Consider the following 16,973-nt stretch of genomic DNA (forward strand, 5'->3'; position numbering starts at 1 on the left):
ACTAAGTCTCTTGGTCCCCTGAGAAAGATATGGCCTTAAACACACAGAGTTTGATCCAAAAACAAAAGGACACCAAAGTTTACAAACTGAAACTGAGGTTCACAGAACGTTCATGAAAGTCACACTGACTAGTGACAAAAACACAGACGAACATGAATAAATATATGATGGGCCATGGACTAGGGTAATAGAATTCTCAGATGTCCCTTCTAATGGGGACAGTGCCTCTAGCAACAGATTCCTTTTAACTAAAGGGAGCAAGGCAAGCCGATCTGAGACGTGCTGCATCTGTTCCTGTTCCTTGCAGCCACCGTGATGCTAATCAGGTTCCATATTCCCAGCTAAATAAATCAGGAACAAAATCTAAATGCATAGTTGGGTGTGGGAGTAGTCCCTTCTGCTAATCTGTAACCCACCAACCCATCTGTAACTGCATACACCCTTTTTTGAGTTTCTTTATTATATCTAAAGAACACCTTGAAAACTCTACACCAGGTAGATTTCATAAGTTATATAGAAAGATCAGCAATTGAGTCATCTACCCTTACCCTCACGAGCAAAATCTCAAGGAATGTTGGGTGTAGAACAGGGTGACAAGGAAGAACTTCCATCCTGCTTCCCTAGAATAACTATCCATACGGGTGCCACATTAGGACCCTGGAAAAATGTGTTTCTGTATTTGATGAACACAAAGTATCATTTCTAATTCTGCAGCAATCTGCCCAATTTCTTAGATTGTCTGAGATGATTTGGGGAAAAAAAAAAAGAAAAATTAAAAAATAAATTCTTTCAAACTACTGAAAATATCCTGAAGTTAAAGTCTTTTTTGTTTACTTTAAATTCATATAACCTTTCTTCTAAGGAGAACAGAAAATTTCAATGTACAATCTATTCCAGAGAGACACCTTGCTTTTAAATTTCTAATCTGAGAAATGTTTTCAAACTATAAGCTAATATCTTCAAGCTATAACTATCAAAGTCCATGTAGGGAGAGAAATTTTGATAAACTTGTCAGTCCAAGGTCAGAGCAACTGGGTGCTCCTCTTATAATCTGTCAATTAGAGAGATGGGACAGTAAAAATATATGCTTGATGATTGTGTAGACAATAACACAGCACTGATACATTATGCGTCTTTAGCTATGAGACTTGATATGTATCTACAAGGTCTGTCCCTGGATCCTCCGCTTTTGTTTGAAAAGAAGCTATATCAAATTTCAAACCTCAGGTTGGTAAGACTCCTATGTCAATAAAACCCACCTGTACAAGAAATTGCTTTCATTAATGGTGTTTAATGACTTTTTAAAATTAATTCATAATTTGAAATAAGGTATGTTCACTAATGCAAAAAAATGCATTATGTACTTCAAGTATTGGTTAACTTATGATAAAAAAAAAAGCATACTTAAATTAGAATACTCAGTTGAGTAGGGTTCTTCTTAATCCCAGAGGATATGTCTAATATGTAAATATATAGCGATAAAAGTAATCATTCCATGTAACCCAACATGAAAATCAATAATAGAAATAAAGCTATTAATTAATTAAATCACTATAGAAATCAGATACCAATCCTGCAAACCTTCGCAAATTTACAGACTGAACGAAGATCACAGGAAGAATAAGCAATGCACATTTCCGACCTCTAATATGAATTCAGGAGACTAGACTTTAGTTTCCCTGAAGTTGTGAACAATTTTTAAATATGCTTTATAAAACTTCATATTTTTTAAGCATAACTCTGCTAAAAAATAAAAGGGGGGGATTAATCTAAAAACACTAAATTAGCTTTCAAATCAGTCATTCAACCCACTGATAAGTAATGTTGGTAACCTGAGTTTATGTGTGTGATCTTATATCAAGTTCTTACAAACCAGTAGGAGATAGATTTAACCAGGATGCTCTAGCACATGCTAATATGTCTGACTGTACACACCTACCTCAACTGAGAAGCAGGTATGTTCCATTCTGGCAATTTAAATCTTTAAAAATTAAATTAAGAATTTATTCAGGCTGCACTATGAGAAAATATTTATTCAATGTAATCTGCTCTTAGTGCATTCGATTAGTATACTTGATATTGTTTATTCTTTGAAAATGTAAATTCATAGAAAAATTGTCCAAAATTAAGTAAATTAACTTTTTGCATTATAAAAACCATTTATTTTATAAAATTGTGCTTACGATTTAAAAACTATAAAAGGGAAGAGAAAAACAGTCCACATTTCACTCCCCTTTCTCTAATAAATATTATACAATATTTTCATACACAAAACTTATGAAAATATGTAAATTATTTTATAAAGTATCAAGTCTTTAAGTCTCTAAAGCAATCACTTATATGATACTCTCCTTAAAATTGTTATTGGAATTTTTTAGACTGTCATATGAAATCATATATTTTTATTTGGTCTTTCACTTAAGGATACAAATCCTCATTGCTATGCCAACAATTCTGTTTCTTCATTTTTATGACACACTTCATTACTTTATATAACTGAAGTATAAAAATGCACACAAATGAAGTATAAATAGAGATCAACTATATTCAACATGAAATATAAATTTATCAATCACTCATTTTTGGTTACATTCAGTCTCCCAGTTCTAATAACTTATTAGTGCTTTAACTTTGGACATAAAGTAAGGATTGCAGCTCAAGCAGTATTACCAAGACACAGAGACATATAAAGAAAAATGGGTATATTATTCAAACCATTTATTATAGATTTTAATTTTAATCATTGTCAAAATAACATATTTGAATAAAAACATTTAAGAATGATGTCTATTTTTAAGATGATATGGAAATGTTTCAACACATTTGCATTTGGATAATTTTCCCACCATGGGATGGATATAACTGCCTTAATAGGACTCCTGATTTCAATTAAATACTTTAATATAATATGAAATATTATCTTTGGATCAGACATAATCCACTACTAGCACAAACCCATGTCATATCTTCTAAAATTTTTCCTTCAGATTTAAAAAGTTGACTATTGCAGTGAATAAAACAGACGTATTTCTCCACTTTTTATTATTTAATTCATACAACTCCAAATAATCTAAAGTATAGACAAAACAATTATGATTCCTGTGAATGGCAGATGACAACTTACTCTTAAATAAGTCTTAAATCTATAAAAAACAGTGATTGTCAACTTCACCCAAGCAGAACAGAAAGTTTTAATATATAATCTATTCCTAAGGGAAGATCTTGCCTTTACTGAGGGGGAGGGGAAGATAAAATATTCATTAATTGTGGCAATATCCAGAACTTCAATCACAGTGGACTCAAATTTTATGCTAAACTGTTTAAATATTTTTTGTCCTTACAGAATTTCAATTGGTTTTTCCATAAAAGTTTCATCATTTCATCACTACATTTTAAAAATGTCTTTGCAAATAAAAACAATTGATTTAAAATTTTTTTAAAAGAATTTCTTTCCTACTTCCTAGTAAGAATTATATATTGCTCACCAATTATAACACATCATCCCCTCTATTTGTTTTAATATTAAACTTTAAATAGTGGGAAATGTTTTTTTGAGCACACAAATGAATGCAAAGACGAACAATGAATCACCGGTGTGTAAAGTCCACATTGTTTAATGAACAGTAACACTCGGGACTCTTCAGAATGAATCAATTAGGTGAATGGGTTAAAAAAAAATTTTTTTTTAAGTAAGGGAAGTTCCCTTACTTTCCTATTAACTTTCCTTGCATCAGTCATATTTAAGAGTTGCAATATTTATCTTTAAACAAGGAATATCTCCCAATGTCTGTGGACACACATGTGAGATGGAATTCTATTCTTAGACTTGTTACAATTTTCCCTATAATTAGGAAGCTATATGTCCCTGATAGAATGACACTAACAAGCTCCTGCAGTTTCTACTCCAGCAAGAAATCAAAGAGACCCAAAACAGACAACTCACTTCAGTTAAAGGATTATGCACTCTGGTTATTAAAGCATAGAAATCTCTTCTACAGTTTTATAACTGAAGAGACTTTCTGAAAGAGTCAGATTCTATAGCTAAGATTATTTATTAAATAAAGAAGAAAATTAAAGAATGGTCATGGAATGTGTTGGGGGAAGATGTATACATAAGTTATTAGAAGAGGCTCATTTTAGATAACCTGTACACTTTGAAACTTTCTCAAAGAAAGATGGAAAGATACCGTTACAACAGACACTTTTTCCTACTTGTGATTTTTCATAGAATATCAACACTCATCCCCATTTAGTGATGGTTACTATTATATTACATTTACAGAGAGCCTTCATCTGTCTTAGAATACAAAGCCATGGAGAAATCAATGGAGCAGGCATTGATAAACATGATTCAGATAGGTCAATAGGACCGAATACATGTTCAGATAAATAAAACACCTAGAAAATGGAAAATGTTCTGGAAGAGGGCTTGGCCCAACCAACAAGAGCGACACTCACGTACCTTAAGGACTTCCATCGGCACCTGGGTGGCAGAGGGTAGGGTGGTGGGCACACTGACGTTTATGGCTGGTGTCTGACTCACAGGCACTCTCTGTTGCATGAACTGGGCCGCCTGCAGCTTCTGCTGCTGCTCCCTGCGCTCCTGCTCCTGCATCTGCTCACGCATGAGTTGCTGGCGTAGCAAGATGCGTGATGTCATACTGGAGGAGCTTATTGGAGGCTTGGAGGCCCCAGGATGCTCCTCGGAACTGCTGTGGGAAAACCAAAAAATGTACATTTAGTTTCCTAATGAGACCCTTCATTTGCATTTTGGGGTACCCTAAATTGCACCAAACTATGAAATGAGCTTGTGCAAATATAATCAAGTTGCAGAATAGTACTCCACATAATCGAAAATCAAGAGGTGACAGGACTGAAGTCATTAGTAGTTGAATTAAAATAAGTCAGCTTGATTACATCTAGGCATTTTTATCATGCAGCTTAAATTGTTTTTTTTTTTTTTGACATTTTATACCGCATACTACTCATCACCACCAAATATAGCGCCGCCATACGAAGTGCCAAGAAGCAATGCATCTTAATGGCACCCAGATTTCCACATTTAAAAATAAATTGCTTGATTTGCTTTTTTATAACTGAATCTAACCCAATAACTACTTCTATGTTATTCGAATTCCCTGAAGATGTCTAAAATGTTTACTAACACAGATGTGTTTAAAGAAAAGCTGAATTTTGCCATGGGGAAATTTTTCTATGATATGGGAGGTAAAAATCATTAATGAAAGAAACATCTGGACCAGAATGTTAACACTGAACTCGACCTCAGTCTTTAGGAAAGAGGGCAGAAGACAAGCTGGTCTGACAAACCAATTCTTCTCTGCCTGGCTTTCTTTGTACCGTCTTTTCTTCCAACTCATGGTGGTATGCCCTCTCCTACATGCACTCTGCAAGTTCCCCTTCAGGCCTATTTCTAATGGTTTTGGGATTTAACTCTCTCCGAAATTATTTTAAATGCTTAAATGTTACTCATAAGTTAAAAAGAAAAGACTTCCTAATTTTCCTAAATATGGTTTTCAATTGCTTATTTTGCCAGTTCTATGACATCGACCAGTTATTAAACCTCTCTTTGCCTTTATCATATCCAGGAAAAAGAGACAGCAATAGTTTTTTGTTCAATTATCCATTTATCAAAGTAGGAGGTGTTTTTAAAATTTCTATTGCAATCATTATATTTTAAAACTATAGCTCATAGGGATTTTGTGAGGATTAAATAAAAAAATAAACAAACTAATTCACATAAATCCCCTCGTACAATGAGCACCATGTAGTACTGCCTCAATAAACAGTCACTGTTGCTATGATTATAATCTAGAAAATTAAATTTTTTATTTCTAGCAATAAAATTTTCTAAAAAATGTTTAGGGCAAACAGTACAAAACCTTAGCACCTGGAAACAGAAAAAAGTAACATTTGAGAAAATATTCACTGTTCAAGGAAAGCACCTTTAGCTTCCTTCCTTGAGTATAAATTCCAGTATTGTCTTTACTTTTTAATAAGAGTCAAAATAAAGCCTTTAAATCATTGACCATCCTCATAAACTCCTTTAAGATAAGAACCTTCAACTCTGCAGATAATGAACATGCTAAAGAATGAAGAAATGTTTGTGTTTCACCCTCATACAGTTCTGGAAAACTACCTAATAAACATTATGCTAGCAGTTTACTTACTACTCACCACAGGAAACTGTTTCAGTAAATCATGATAGGTTCGTATAATGTAATACTATGCAGCCGTTAAAAATGGTGTAGAAATATATTTATTGTTCTGAATAAAAACTACACAATACTCCAGATGCAAAATAGTATTCAAGGTATGATACAATTTTTAAAAAATATTCACTATGTGAAAAAATATGATAATGTTACTCTGAGCCATTGCTGGTATATACTATCACAATCCTTTAGAGAACAATTTAACAATATTACCAAAAGCTGTAAAATTATTCATACAATTCGATTAAAAAATTTCAATGGCAATTTTCCTATGAAAATAATTCAAAATGTAGAAAAGTTGACATTACAAATCTATTTTCAAATTACAAAATATTCTGAACCACCTAGATTTGACCCCTAATATGAAAATAGTTAAGTAAATTATGAGGGGAGATACTGGTTAAAGGATACAAACTTTCTGATATGAGATAAATTCTGGGGATCTAAAGTACAGCATGGTGGCTATAGATAATAACACTGCTATACATACTTGAAATTTGCCAAGAGAGATCTTAAATTGTTCTCATTACAAAAAAATAAAATAAACGGTAACTGTGTAAAGTGATGGATGTATTATTTAGCTTGATTGTAATCATTTCACAATATATACATGTATCAAATCATCACATTATATACCTTAAATATATACATTTTTTGTCAATTATATCTTAACAAAGCTGGGGAAAAAATAAAACCATTTAAAAGATTTAAGCATAAAATAGGTTAAAAAAGTAAATCATAATACATGAATGATACATGAACTTGATAATATACTATTTTTTTAATTACACAACTACAGAGCAAAGTGAGAAATGCATATAATAAGAGTAAATTAAAAAGTAGGATTCAAAACTGCATTTACATTCTAATTTAAAGTAAGTAAAGTATGCGTGTGCTCACAAATACACACACATGACTGTCAGGGACTATATAATTAAAGTTGCCAGAGTGGGAGTGGAATTACAGGTAAATTTTTTTTTACCTTTTTCCCCTAAACTAAATAGAGCTATAATGATTTTTTTAAATGACACTAATTTAAGAACATGAAGGAATGACTTGAATGACCAAAGTCACCATTTGGTTAGAAGAAAGGAGACTGGATCCATCAATGACCATATTTTGAGAACAGGACGGGAAAGTAGTGACTAATCCAGCATATTGGTTCACTTGGAAATCTTTAGCATCCCAGAAGAGTTAAATCCTTTTTCCTTTAGTTTCCTACAGACACACACAGATTGAACAATCTTGATACCCTGCTTATGATTTTAATATCAGAATAAGAATACTTAGGCATTACTCAAAATAATCTATTCACCAGGTTAAGTTCTACTAAAAGAGCATCAAAAGAAAACATACTTTCCCCCTTTAGTATGTGTTCAAAACCAAAATGTACTTTCCTAAACCAAGAAAAGAAGGGCGGGGGAAGGGTTGGGAGGGGCAGGTATTTAAAATAAATAAATAAACGGTCTTAGTATTCAAAGCCTGTCAGGTTAAAACATTCCCAGAGAGGCTGATCCTTTTGATAAAAACAGGAGCAAACCTTTGTGCTGTAGCAAATGCAGCTGTGGAATAATCGCACTAATTAGCTGCTCAAGACAAGCCATTGGCTGTAATACGGAGGGAAAAATCCTTTCAATTAACAGTAAAACATTCTTGAGACATGTTAAATTAAAATTACTAGTTATCAGCTACATTAAGGTTTCAGACTTTAAAGTCGACAACAATATAATTTAAAGCATTTACTGAAAATATCTCGTCAGGAAAAAAACACACGTATTTATACAGGAGACCCATATAAATAAATGGAAATCCCACTAAAGAAAATCTAGCAGGGCTCGTTAATTGACATTAATAATAAATCTCACCCCCCACACACATACATACACACACACATACACAAAAACCATGCAAAGGAAGATTGTAGTCACTTCATTGCACATACTCCCTGCAGGATATTTCTACATCGTTAAGATGACTCCCGGATTCTCAGCTTTACTTTCGATCTTTTAAACATCCTTTTCTCATAGAAATAATTGAATCTGCAATTATCACCTTACAGATAAAAATAAAGATATCTACACTTCCAAATGTTAGCAAGACAAATGAGCATAATGTTTTAAACTCAAAATCGAGGTTTACATGAGACCATTACAGGTGGCCACAAAGTGTATTTTTAAAATGAAGACCTGGTATTTTAGACACTAATAGCAAGCAAAGAGAGCTGTCCAAATGAATGTATTTAATTTTAAAAGCTAACTGAACTCATCCAGGGCCCAAGAAACTCTATCTGTGTTAGATAATACTAATTCCATGAGTCTGATTCCTTTTAATCAGATTATGTAAAGGTCATTTATTCAATAAATAGTTGAGTGTTTCCTCTGTGCCAGGTGCTGGGAATACCTGGTTTCTAATCTCATAGAGTTTAAAGCCATGGTCATATAATTTTTATGAGATGCCTTAAAATTAAGTCAATTATCTAGATTATCCGACTCTTATCTAGTTCCACATGGGCAGGTATGGATCTCATCATAAGAAATTACTCTTTGAAAGCCAGTTGAAGAAGAGGAAAATGCCTTTACTGGCACTCATCCGAATCACTGAAGCCAGACACACAACTTCCCTGAGAACTGGGAATTGCTCAACAGTGACTCAAGGAGATGGCCATCAATTGGGCTCAAATTCAGCAGTTACTGCCGAGCATGGTGATATTTACAGAGCAACTCCACTTCTCTGGACCTCTCTAAAATGCTCCTCCCCAAGGTACTGCATTCACTGAGTACTCAACCTACAGCTGCACTATGGATGCTAGGTAGCCACTAAATGTAATGAGTTCCTACCCTAATGGCCGAATTTACTTTTTTAACTTTCAAAGCTTCTCCTTTCTCTGTGATGGTAGAGGTGTGTGGACATGCGCTCCAAATTATCTGGTATATTCCTAAATTCAAATAGTTAATTCCACTACCTTCATTAACCACTTAAGTATATCATAAATTCCATTCAACCCATTACCCCAGCATCCAAATGACATCTACCCGAACACTCCTCACCTTTGACAATGATGCCAAACTCCTTAGGCAGACCTAAGAATCAGTTTTTGGTTTCTCCATATCAGGGTCATCCCAGATAGGAAACTGTTGTCAGTTGAAATTTAGTCTTTAGGCTGAAGGAACTGATAAACTTTTCCCTGTACTTCCTCTCGTCATTTCCTCAGGCAGAATCCAGTTCTGCGAATTACTAACCTGTAGTCATGCCCAAGTTAGGCTATCGCTGAGCTTCGATTTTCCTTATTTATAAAGAGTGTTTAATACATCTGCCTGTCAGCACTGTGATGAGGATTAAAATATGTAATAGATGTAAAAAAACTAAGTGCAGTGACTGGAACATATTCCAATAAACTGGAACACAGTTCAAAATTAGTAGTAAAAAATAGTATTAAACCATGAACATGCTAATTCTTTCCCGATGTAAGAAGGCAATTTTTATAAGCCTATATGCAATTTTGGACCATAACAGATTAGTCTTTTAAGGTTAGGTAATCCCTATTTAATTCAGAGAACATGACAAAGTTTTCAAGAGTGGCGAGAGAAGGTAGTTTATCCTGCAATTATTTCATGAGTCATAAAAATCCTGGCATTTTTCTCCGGGAAAAATTAATCTTCACTATAATCATTCAGTTGATAGAGCTCAAAGCCTAGCATTTGCCTGCACTAGGGTACAATGTAATTCTATACAAGAAACCACAATGGCTGATGTTCACATCCACAGTGGAGATACAGAAAGGGACAATAATATTAACTTCGCTAAGTACAGGTGAGAAAGCTATGTCATGGATAGGTTAAGCTACAGGCATTTCCAAATACAAAAGGCTGGCTGCCACAAATCAGCTAAGTAGGCTCTCTAAAATCAAAATGCCCAGTCTCTATCCCTGGAAATTGATTTCATTTTAGGTAAATCTCAGGAATCGATATGTCTACAAAAATTCTGCAGTTAATTCTAATGCCTGGCCATTTTTGAAAACTAATAGTCAAACACCCCAAGATCACACACCTGTTTAGTAGTAGTTGCTACATGAACCCACACATCTGATTCTTAGACCAGAACACTTTCTTCCATGTCTGAGGAAATTCACATTCCATCCTCACCTCCAGTATACCTGACAAGAGCTCTGAAGAGTCCTTCCAACACGGAAATCAACATGTTGAGTGAAATGGAATGGGGAGGACTACTCAGCTCTGCCAAATGGGCTATAAACCCAAACAGACAAAAATATCAGTCCAGATATTGCCAGTGGATCTTTATAGTTACAAGACAACTACTTTATCATAAGTAAAAGGAACATACAGTCTGAATCTATAGAAATTGCCTCCAATGAGTTTGTTTTGTCAGCTAAAAGAAATTCTTAGGAGTCTTTTCAAAGTGCCTCCAAGTATACAAATCACTAAAGAGTTGGTAAATGGATATATCTTTTTAAATGACAACATTTCAGAATGATCGGCACTTCCATTATCCTAACCTTTCCAGTCCTTCCAAAGTAATCAGTCTGTAAATGGAAGCATGAATTTTTTTTTTTTTTTTACCATGTATGGTGGAAGTACCAATAAGAAAATATTGAAACTGAAATAAGAAAATAAGAAACTGTCACTTGTACGTAAAGCAGCTGAGAATATAACCCATGTAAATGTGAAAGTAATAGATTTCACAGTTTGGCATCAAAAATTGATATCTTCTGGACTTTTGTCTTCATGACCCTTGGGATTTAGTGATCATGAAAAAAAATAAAGACCTGCCAAAATTCTAGCATTTTCGGGTAGTATTACCAGCTCAGACAATAATTACTACCGGTTTCTGGAGCAAAGAAAATAAAAATTGCTTGCAAAGTGCAGCTTGTCTTTCTCCTCTTCTTTCCTTCAACAGATATTTAAATGCTTTCCAAAGGCCACGTTCTGCTATACATGAGGGCTATCATGATGTCCAAAGGGGACAGTGCTCCTGTCCTCTGGGGCACTGTATCTTTCATTATACAAAAGGAAGAAAAAAACATTCCAAAAAGTAAGAACCACCAGTAATTTATAAGTTAAAATCTGAAATCTTTATTTTCAACACCTTAACCCCATTTAGTTGATAAAATTTGGACACTCCTCATATGTATTCAAGAATAATATTCTTTAAGCTGGACCTTCAGCAGGTATCATTGAGAGTAATCTCAGTAATTGATTGATTAGATCAAAATCAAAGAAAGCCCTAATAGTACTCCCAATATATCAATATTCTTCAAAAGAGGATACAAAAGAATGATACTCTGGGGGCACAGAAAGGAAAAAATAGAACATTTTATATATATATATATAAATTCTGTCATATATATATGTGCGTGTGTATATATATATATACACACGCACATATATATACACATACTAAGCATAGAATATATATGTATATACATACACTAAGAGCATAGACATATATATTATGTGTATATATATGTATATATATACATATATACACACACACATATATATGTGTGTGTGCGTGTGTGTGTATATATATTTCATTTTTATCTTCTTTTTGTACATGCTATATAATGTGATATTAGTACAGTAGCACATGTATCCAATTTATAAATAAAATAAAAATACATTGAGATTGCTTGAAAAAAATTCCTTAACTAAGAGCTAAGAACAAAAATGTTTAAGAGATCTCTGTAGTATATGAACAATGTTCTTCCAGGCAATTTTCACTATCAGATTTTTTTTAAGTTGGTTATTTTCACCACTCCCAAAGAGTTTCTCACTTCTATACACTCCAGTTAAAGAGAACGTCAACCTCTTACTAAAAAATATTTTCATCCAAGGATATGAGGATGCCATTTCCTCATTTTATGACCACAATTGATCTCCATTTTCCACAGATGCCCCTATGGGTTAGCACACTCTTAATACTCAAATCCCTTTGACAAATTGTCTCTGCAAGTCAGACTACCAAAAGGCTAAAAAGCAGATGAAGTTGAGATGCCCCACATTTAAGCTTTCTGTCTTTCATATCAAGCTTCCTTTCACTAGATCACACTCTAGAATTCTTGCTTACTCTGCCCAACTATGGAATTCTATTCACACCTAGCTGACATGTTTTTAAAGACTCCGAAAACTCATTCACTATAAAGTGTATGTAATTGATATGACATGGCATGATACCCCACCTAGAGTATTTTAAAAGAAAGAACTTCTTTAATCCGAAACTTTGACAATCTAACGACAGAATTCAGACATCAGCATTAAAGTAATTGGTAGGATCTTTTTAAAGACAGAAAACCATTCTAAACTTACTCAAATAACTGCTCCAGGTATAGGATATGCTCTTGTCTTCTTGTCTAGACAACATTATAACAGGTCAGAGAAGAGTCAAAAGCCTTAGGCTGCCATCACTTAACAATTACTACATGTCTAGCAATATCTATCAAATTTGCAATACTGTGGGGAAATCAAGACAGAAGTACTAACTGTGGTCTCAGGAGCAGCGAATAGGTACACCTGTCATGGTGTAGGAGGCAGCCTTACAAATAGTAGTGATGATTTACGGGGGTCACATGTTATTCATACTTGCCCAGAATCCTGTCCAACTTCTTTGGTAAAGTACCCTGATTTCACTTTTAAAAAACAGATTTTTCACTTTCATTCATGAGGATGTAGTGGTGCTACTAACTCCAGACACAGAAACACGCTCCAGGCTTGACCAATCAGCATATGCATCAAATGAGCTTGTGCTCCAAGATGATCCAATCAGAGTCAGCCCTATGCTTTTGACAACAACTACTGGGGTAAAATAACTCTTTACACTAAGGTTTGGAAAGATGGTAGAATTTAGAATGTAAATCTGGAACTTCCTGAGCTTATCTGGGGAAAAAAAAAAAAAAAAAGCCAAACTAGATACAACAGTAATGTGAGTTAAAAGAGTGAATGGAAAACTGAGAAGGAAGAACAAAGAAGGAGTCGATATTTGGATGACAGTGAGAATCTGAATCAAACCATCCCTGACTCCTTGATAAACCTAGATAGTAGATGTTGATTTACAAGGGCCAATCAATCTCTGTTTTTGCTTAAGCCAGTTTAATGTGTTCTGGTATACCACAGCTGGGTTTTTTGATGTCTTAGAAAATATTAATTACTCTGAGAAAAAAAAAAAAAGTATCAAAGTTTCAGACTAAGAGCTGCGACTCAATCTAGTATCCATTTTCCTATTTCCTCCTTGTTTTGGCTGGTATTCTGCCAAATGCTATAACATTCTCCAGCTTTCTAGGAGCTAGACTGGCTTCATGCCTAACTTCTGTCAATGAGATTTAAGTAGAAATGTTATATGGTACCTCCAGAAATTCTCCTTGAAGAGATACACCTTATTTGAACCTTCTGCCATCGTGTCCCCTGGAATTTGGTTATAATGGCTGGAGCTCCAACAGCTATTTTGGACCATGAGGATGAGGCCCTGAACTTAAGGACGGAGTTGAAATATACCTGGTCCTTCATGACGTGGTAGATAGTTCCATGAGGATAGGAGTTTTTACATTTTTATTCATATATAGATTTTCCAGCACCTAGAAGAATATTTGGCACATAGGAGGATGAGATAAATACCTCTTCAAAAGGCAAATTTGGTGTCTCTATCCTAACAAATATCTCACCTCAGAAAATCAGATAATACTGGAACCTTAGCGTTGGAAGAACTTTAATCAAACCATTTGTTTAAATCATACAGTTACACACAACACATTTCTCCAAGGAGATCTGAGCTCTAAAGACTTACTGTATTTCTTAATTCTAAGAAAAACTTTTCCTCCACATTTTAAGACTTTCCAAGTCAGAGCAAATCTTATAATCGATGTATATATTCAACAGAGTTTTCCCCTGCTCCAAACAATTGCCTTATAATAGACAGTAAATATGACGCAGGAAAAACATTTGACAGACAAATATTGTATAGCATTGAACTATACGTGGCCCCTCAAAAGCTGAAATTATATAGTTCGGGTAATTCAGAAATCTCGGCATTGGAGAAATCCATCAATCAAAAAGCAGAGAAAGAAACATCAATTCATTCAGTATCTTAAATGAAAATCGATAAAACATAACAGAAAAAAGCAGAAACGCTGGAGCCAGTATACCTAGATTTGAAATGTTGGCTCTATCATTTTTCAGCTATATGACTTGGGCAGTATTTTCCATTTGCCCAAATCTCAATTTTCTCATCTGAAAAACGGAGGTAAAACAAAGGTACCTTTGTCATTGAGGAATTATGAGAATTCAATGTGTTAACATAGGTAAGATACTGAGAATGGTGGTCAACACACCATGTAGACAAGTAAAAGTTAGGCAATAAATTCTTCTCTGCTATGTTTTAAATTCTGCATTGGCATCACCTGAGCATCTTACCATCTCAAAACTAGTGAAAACTGACAAGTTATTTTCTAGGAAGTCAAAACTCTTAGAACGTTGCTGTTTATGCTATGGTGTTCCTTTGCTTTCCTAGAGGAAAATATAAAAGAAACAATTAATTCACAGTGTGTGCCTTCCCTAAAAGAACAAGCACAAAGAAGTTAATGGGCAACAGCTCAGTGAACAAGTTTTGTCAAAGATATGTGCTAAGAATTTCATTCTGAAAAATTATAGGGAAGCATGCTCCTATGGCAAGTATTTGTTATCCGCAACAAAAAATTCAAAATAATTAAGCAAAAGTAGTTGAAATTAAGAATTAATTTTGGTGTACATCAAGGGTGACATCACCACTGTACTTATGCTACATCAGAATATGTTTTTAGCCACACGACATCCATTAATTTGCTTAAAATTAATATTTTAAAAATTATTAGGTTATAGAGGACATTCTTATGGTGTATGAATCACAAGGAATGGCTATTACCTCCCTAACTATTATCTGATTTACAAAGAAGAAATTTATAACATTTCTAGAATAATGACATTTTAAATACATAATTATATATACTTTGTTCATGAAAATGCTCTATCATTTTAGAGAGATAAGTAAACTGTTTTAATGAAATACAGAATGAAAAACATTTATAACAGTAAACTTAATACAGCAAAAACAACACAAGAAATTAGAAATCATTTTAAAAGCTTCTATAAGACCTTTTAAAGATGTGTCTATTGAACATTATGAACTTTAACCATGCTTAAACTATGAGAATTTTATTTTTTTAAGAATCAAATTCTCAAAATAGTTCTGCTACATTTAGTATTTTTCCATTATTCCTGCCGTCTTTAAACACACCTTCACAAGCTGCTGAACATAATGCATTTCTGACTTAATCAGAACCTCTCTCATGACCCAGGAACGTTCAGTAAATAATTATTAAGCTCCAGAGGTGGCTTTTGCATAAGGTGATTTGCTTGAATGCCTATTCACTTAGGGACACAGCTTTCAGCATTGGTTTCAAATCTTATCACCTAACATTGAAAGTAAATGTTAAAGAATGTAGGGAGAGTTAGCATCCATTTGTATTTCTCCATTTTAGTATTTCTTTGAAACTGACAGTTTTAAACATATTCTACGTTTACATGCCGGGCAGATGATTCTGATGTTTGGATGTTTTGTTTTCCTCTCAAAGAGAAGGAAAAAAAAAAAATCAATATACAGAAATACAAAGGAGATTTTATTAATGCTACTGCTACTATTCCAAAATAGGAGAGAGCAAAAATCCAAAGTGTCTGCAATGGGACAGTTTTAACAAATGTTACTATTAAGCATACTCTTGTTCCTGAAGAAAATCCTTTTTTAATTCATAACAAAGCTATACTGCAGTCTAACTTGTAATCTTAAATCAAGCTCTATTCTCAGATTTTTGAAGCAGTCATTTTTTAGCATTATTAATTTAAGACCAACATTCAATTTTAAACAAAATGGCAAATCTAAAGGGCTAGCATTTTGATTTCCCCACAAATTAGTTGTTCTTGTCATATCTACCTCCTCGAGGTTACAGCTCAAGCTAATTAAAGCCATAGTCACAAAGTAACAGTTCCAGTATTTTTACCTCCCAATAAAACCTTCCCTTTCGCTGTCCTCCCCCTTAAAAGAAAAATCACTCCTGTTAAGTGGTCCCGGGATTATTTCCAGAATAAAACTTCACTTACAGATATAAGCTTTCAAAGGCGCAGGGCATGAACATCTGAACTCTGAGCGCCTCCATCTTTTTTCCTTTAAGGTGTTCTGCAAGCCCTTGGCGAAGAGTGAAAGTCAAAGTTAGTTCTGGCACTGGCTGTGTCACTAGGGGTGGCTCCTGATAAGGCCCTGGAAACTCCAATCCAAACACAGCTCCTGCTAGAAAGGTGCCTGGTGTCTGTCTGCAATAGCAGACCTGTTTAATCCAGTACCTACTGTACCTGCAGGACAAAAATGCTGCCTCACACTACAAAGGGGGCTACGCAAGGACCCAGGCTCGGCCAGAAACCAACCAGCAGCCAGACGAGCACCTTGGGATGCTTACTTAGCCCTCCTGAGTGCAGGTACCGGGTGAGGCTTGCAGCGGCTGCTTGTTATTAGAGAACTTGAAAGGAGAGGTAATTTCACATACCAGTGAAATTTTAACACTTAACAGTTGCAGAATCAAGGAGGGTTGTGGGGTTGCTTGTGCCCCTTCTCAGTTGGGAAGATCTTGGGCATCAGCTCATCACACATCTCTAGCTGCTTTGCATCCATTAATAAGCATTTTTTGGAACTAGAGCCTGATAAATG

The 16,973-nt window shown here is 34.4% G+C and overlaps 1 protein-coding gene across 6 annotated transcripts in view; it reads right to left on the minus strand.

Moving 5' to 3' along the window:
- Positions 1–16,973, minus strand: part of MITF (melanogenesis associated transcription factor) — a 212,665-nt gene that overhangs the window by 77,977 nt on the left and 117,715 nt on the right. For 4 of the 6 annotated variants that reach the window (XM_015593632.2, XM_025050807.1, XM_006917478.3 and 1 more), the window contains exon 2: positions 4,463–4,712. In XM_015593632.2, the coding sequence (XP_015449118.1) occupies positions 4,463–4,712 (250 nt within the window). Of the gene's footprint in view, positions 1–4,462; positions 4,713–16,372; positions 16,458–16,973 lie in introns of all 6 variants that reach the window. The other 2 variants (XM_025050806.1, XM_025050805.1) reach the window with 1 other exon arrangement.

This window comes from Pteropus alecto, unplaced genomic scaffold, assembly GCF_000325575.1.
Source record: "Pteropus alecto unplaced genomic scaffold, ASM32557v1 scaffold75, whole genome shotgun sequence".
Taxonomy (NCBI): Eukaryota; Metazoa; Chordata; class Mammalia; order Chiroptera; family Pteropodidae; genus Pteropus; species Pteropus alecto.